The sequence below is a fragment of the Pelophylax lessonae genome (assembly GCF_965119305.1).
Source record: "Pelophylax lessonae genome assembly, chromosome: 11".
NCBI classification, from domain to species: Eukaryota; Metazoa; Chordata; class Amphibia; order Anura; family Ranidae; genus Pelophylax; species Pelophylax lessonae.
The window spans coordinates 45,937,740-45,943,739 of record NC_138778.1 but is presented as its reverse complement, the minus strand read 5'-3'; the positions used below and the strand labels follow the sequence as shown (position 1 = coordinate 45,943,739).

At 38.7% G+C, this 6,000-nt stretch overlaps 1 protein-coding gene across 1 annotated transcript in view; it reads left to right on the top strand.

Moving 5' to 3' along the window:
- The first annotated feature begins 514 nt into the window (after positions 1–514).
- LOC309566138 (agouti-signaling protein-like) overlaps positions 515–6,000 on the top strand; it is a 109,509-nt gene continuing 104,023 nt past the window's right edge. Inside the window, exon 1 of the mRNA XM_082271198.1 lies at positions 515–593. Coding sequence (XP_082127324.1) covers positions 584–593 — 10 coding nt within the window. The 5' untranslated portion in view covers positions 515–583. The remainder of the gene's footprint in view (positions 594–6,000) is intronic.

The following is a 6,000-nucleotide window of genomic DNA, read 5'->3' as shown; positions in this document are numbered from 1 at the left end:
AAACTGAACAGGGGGTTGTTTGGTCCATCCTTAGGTATTAGTGGCCAGGAGTTATTGCAGTTGGGATGCTTTTGAAGTCCAAGAAGAATGGAAGTAATAGATAGAATTTAGGAGCATAGAGTAGGGTGATTTCTATCAGTTAGAACCCCTATGCTTCCTTTTTGTACTTCCTTTAGTTGTTTACTGCAGTATAGACAGAGCCACTAAGAGGAGATAGAGTTCAATGACAAATTGGATTAGAGAGGTATCTCTCAATTCACCCCTTCCTATAAATAAAAAACACACATCAAACAAATCTACTTTAAAAAAGTCCTAAACATTCTTAGGCATCGTCCCTAGGTTTCCTGGTGCATGGGCAGACGCACCCTGTGAGAGTTGATTGATTATTATCAATAGGAGGGACTTTTTGTTGCAAGAGGCCATTGCTGTTATTTAATACTGCCCATATCCAGCCAGCTGAGTCACATCCCTTCTGGCTTATTAGAACTACAGTTCTTATCAGCAGAAACCAGCAGAAATGATCTTTATAATTGTTACTGAATCTGAATAAGGTGGACTCCTGTCTTGCAGATAGCCTAACCTTATGCTGCTTGGTATGTATGAGCATCTGACTGGTGAACTTTACTGACATTTTACGTCTAAGCTCTCTGCATCCTTTAGTAAATCTTTTCTACTGACGTATCTACTAAAACTGATGGAATTCTATTCTGCATTCCATATCCTCTCCAGAGACCGGGGGTCTTAACAGCCCCTTAACTTCCTCTTTAAAAACAAAACTCCTAATGCTTTCCATCCCCATGAAAATAGTTTTTCCTAATTTTATAATTTCTAATTATAATTTTATGATTACTAAACACAATTTTATAATAACTGTCCTGTGTCACCAAACCTTTGTTTCGTAATCAGACGCGATAATTTCTTTTGCTGAGACCAGCTAAAAAATAAGTTTTTAATAAAAATTACATACATACAAATATTCACTTTTTTTCCCTTCCCAATTTATTTCCTCTTTCTTTCTTTCTTTCTTTCTTTCTTTCTTTCTTTCTTTCTTTCTTTCTTTCTTTCTTTCTTTCTTTCTTTCTTTCTTTCTTTCTTTCTTTCTTTCTTTCTTTCCTGGACTTTATCATAATTCTGCTTGACCTTTTTCTACGGCATAACATTTTCGGATGTATGTCCTAAAACATATGTAGCAAACATTCCTCTTAAGAAATACAGCATTGTATGGGCTTATTGCAATTTTTTTGTTTTGTTTTATTAAATAAATGATGAACTGCTGCATTATTGTAATGAAATATCTATACAGTATTTCTTTGGCGTACATGAATTCTTAACATTATATGTCATAAACAACAATTTATTTTAATTAAACCATGCAAACATAGATACTAATATTTATATGTATTATTACTTGTACTAATATATGTACAGTATGCAGTAATATTCATATTAACCATTTTCAACTAGTAGTTTGTTTTTTTATTTACAAGAAATTGTATAAATCACAGAATACAGTGTAAACTATATAAATAAATATATAATACCTTTTTGTTTTGCATACATTTCCATTAAATATTACTACCACAACATGCAATGCGTTTCAGTTTTGGGATAGTTTAATTATATTGCTCTTTCTTATTTTTAAGAAAAAATGGTTCGGAGATTTAAAATGACAATGCAACACAAACATACCAATCCTTTGTTTTATTCCATTAAAACAACATGATTTCATGTAGAAAAGAAACTTTCAACAACAATTAACTTAACTTAATTTTAAGTTTTATTTAGTTATTTTTTAATAAAATGTTTTTATTTTCTTTTTCTAAAGCATACTGTACTGTGATGAAAAAGTTGCATAGAAATATATATATATATATATATATATATATATATATGTATATATATATATATAGATCTATATATCTATATATATCTATCTATATATATATATATATATATATATATATATATATATTTCTATGCAACTTTTTCATCACAGTACAGTATGCTTTAGAAAAAAAAAATAAAAACATTTTATTAAAAAATAACTAAATAAAACTTAAAATTAAGTTAAGTTAATTGTTGTTGAAAGTTTATTTTTTGTGTTTTTTTTCTCCCCCTAGCCCTTAGAACTCTCTTTATTTATTTATTTTTTAATTTACTTACCTCCCTCCCGTCTGAAAAAAATCTTATATGGGGTGCCAGTGACATTATCATTTGGTGTCTGATCTTCAGCTTCTAGTGGTGTTGGCAAAAGGAGCCTGCAGTGCAAACTACTTTCAATCTACTTAACATAAGAGTTCCTTGTAAAGTTGGGGGGGGGGGGGGGTATTGAGGAAACTAGCTTGGGTGATTTGTCTCCTCAGCAGAAAATATTGTCACTACAACAGTTAGCAGACAACATTTCCTGATGAATTAAAAGTAAAAGTAGGAGCCCAGAGCTTTATAAATAAATGCCCCAACAAAATGCATTTTTTGTCCCTGCCCAGATAACAGCTTTAAGAGTATTATGATTATATTATGCTATTAAAAAATAATGCATAAACACATTTTATAGTATCAAATATTTAGTTAGGGAACCTTGTTTTGCCTGTTTGCTGTAAACTAGACAAAATTGAATGCATGAAAAATGATTTAAGAGAGCAAATCTCAAGTCATGCAGCTTCAAAAACAACATGTATCATATATAGGAGTATCCTGCAGCGTTTATGGATACTAGTAAAGAAGAGACTGGAACTCACCCAGGGAACCTTCTATTGGCTTTCACTTCACAGTGCATTAAATGCAACCTGTGGTTTAATGAGAACTGGCTCATTTTGTTGGACAGTTTTAAGCAAACCTGTAATGTTATAAAAATGACTATGTATTCTTATTTGGAACACAGTGAATATTTGCTTTTAAATCATAAATAAGCCTTTGTCCCATGTGTTCAGTCTTATTCAGGCTAACTCATCGTAGAAAGATGCTGATTAGGCACACATGAAAACACTAAGCCAAATCGCATGTCAAATCTGAGCCAATTGCCGGCAATGACACCGTCCGAATTGGTGTGACGCCGACTTTGCTGCGCTCCACTGATTCCCAAAACTCATTTTTGTACTACTTTTGGTGACTTTGGGGGGTGATTTCAATAGACATCTGTGCAGGAACCCCCACAGATGTCTGTGAAATCACCCCCTAAGTTGGACTCAAAATACCGGTTTGAAACCGTGGGGGTTCAGCTGAACTTGCACGATTTTAAACCGGCCTCATTGTAAACGTAGGCTAAAGCTGGTCCTAAAGTGGAATTCCAGGCTTAAACCCTACTACTTTTAAAACTGTCCAATACCCGTGCCTAATGCCCAGGGCTTTTTTTCTCAGAGAATAGGTGCAGGAACTCCCGCCCCTTCTGAGTCACCCCTACCCACCTCTGTGAAACATCCCTTGGTTCCACCCCCTACCCACCTCCCACTACCACCGCTTTTAGAGACTACAGAACCAAGTATAATTTTGTGGTAATAAGTAATTTGTATGGAATTAGTTAATAATAAAGAAAAGCAGTACAGTAGATCGACAACGTCAAATGATGATGAAACGCGTAGGGGGGAGCCTGTAACACGTGACGCTCTACACCATCGGAGGACGCGGCGGCCATCTTGCTGGTTATCTAAACAGCTGCTTCAATATATGAGAGCCTGCTCACTGCTTTTGTATGTAAGTTGCCTACTACTTTTCAATAAATTGTTGCGATATTTACTACACCATGAGGAGTGTCTCCCTCTTTTGTATGATCTGAGGTCTGATATTGGTATCATCCGGCATACGGTCGAGGACCGCAAGGGGATTGTTTTGTGAGCACTCCTGGCGTTATGAGTTCCTGCGCTTGATTGGTCTTTGTAATGAGGGTCAGTCCTGTCCGGTAAGAGGCTCTTACACTTGGGTGCTGGTGGTCCCTGAATCAAGCACTGTCATCACGATTTATTGGATACTGTTTTTTGCACTCATCTTTCCCTGTGGATAAGGACTGTATATGATGTTTGCTTAGCGCTACACCTACTTTTAACTGTACAGTAGATCCCCAGCAGCAATTGACCCTTTACAGCAACAATAGATCCCCCCCCAGCAGCAATAAACCATTGCCAGCAACAATAGATTCCCCCAGCAACAATGGACCACAACAACAATGGATACAGATAGCAACAACAGATTTCACAGCGTCAGCCCAGCATCAATAGACTCTCCAGCAGATAGCAACTATAGACCCCTACCTCAAAAGTATATCCCTTTCAGCAACAACTGACCCAACCAGCAACATAAGCCCCCACCAGCAACAATAATAGACCTCCACCATGCAAGAATAGATCCCATCCAGGAAAAATAGATCTCCAGCAGCCAGAATTAATTGACTCTCCAGGTAACAGGGAGTATGTTGTAGGCACAAAGGCAGAGTCTCTCAGTGGGGGACAACAGTAAATTCCTTCCAGCAACAATTGGGGGCAGCAACATAAGCTCGACCAATAACCATAGTTCTCCCACCGGCAACAATAGACCTTCCCTGCAACAATAGACCTCCCCTGCAACAATAGACTGCCACGCAACCATAGATGCTCTCCAGCAACAATAGATCCCCCAACAGCCTGCAACAATAGACCCCTACCTCAAAAGTATATCCCTTTCAGCAACAACTGACCCAACCAGCAACATAAGCCCCCACCAGCAACAATAATAGACCTAGGCCATGCAAAAATAGATCCCCTGCAGGAAAAATAGATCTCCAGCAGCCAGATTTATTAGATTCTCCAGGTAACAGGGAGTATGTTGTAGGCGCAAAAGGCAGAGTCTCTAAATGGGGGACAACTAGTAAACGCAAATGCAACTAGCTAAATCATGAAAATAATAATAAGATTGATGTCTAGGAAGTCCAAACACTAAGGCAGGCTAATCCTGGAGCTGTAGCTGGCTCTGGGGATAAGAGGAGAAAAAAACAAAAAGGATAAGTGCCACTATGTGCAGAACAGTTGATAGAATTTAAAAGAACTCCCTAAGGGGCTACTCACAGGATAAAGCTAAAAAAACAAGCTCATCATAGATAGAAGTCCAGGATGGTGGATGAGTCTGTGCAGCCAGGAGGTGGATAGCTGTATGTGTTCCCGAGATGGGGAGGAGGAAGCCGGCCCGTGTCTCTTGCAGCCTTGGTGAACAGCAACAGGGAGAGAGGGGTTGGAGTGGGATGACAACAGAAGGACCAGGATGCAATGCAATGCATTTCAGAGCATGCACCATGCTGTAATGAAGCATGCACACTCCTTTTGCAAGCTCTTGAGAAAGGAAACGAGTTGCATTGCATCCTGGTCCTTCTGATGTCATCCCGCTCCAACACCAGGCTCATCCATCATCTGGTGTCTCGGACCTCCATCTATGATGAGCTCCATCTATGATGAGCTTTTTTCTGTGTGTAGCCCCTTAGGGGTGGTTCTATTAAATTCTGTCAGTCCTAATGCACTTAGTGGCGCTTCTCCTCTTTGTTTTTAATAGATGCTCCAGCACAACCCAGCACCCCTTGCCATTATATATATTTAGTGCTGGAGGTGCCGGAACTGTGTTCTCCCGTGTTCCCGCTAAAAAAAGCCCTGCTAACACCTACACTTACTAATTTGTATAAATAAGATCTGTATACTTACCTATTTCCAGCCTGTCAGTCAGTGTGGCTGTAGGGGATGGAAGGGAGAGCTGACAACAGATGGGCCATTGAAACCTATAGATGACATCACTGCTCCAGGCTTTACTAGCCTTTTTTGGACGGCTCTCTCCTCTCCCATACAGTGCTGCTGGCTGACACAGGGGAGATCACGTGACCAAACCAGAGCAGACTGAAGATAGGTAAGTATACAGATCTTTCTTACACAGGTTAGTAAGCATAGGCGTTGGGAGGGGGTAGGGGATGGTTTTAAGAGTAGTTAGGGTTAAGCCTGGAATTGCACTTTAGGGTAAACGTTAGAACACCCAACTGACATATATAAAGGA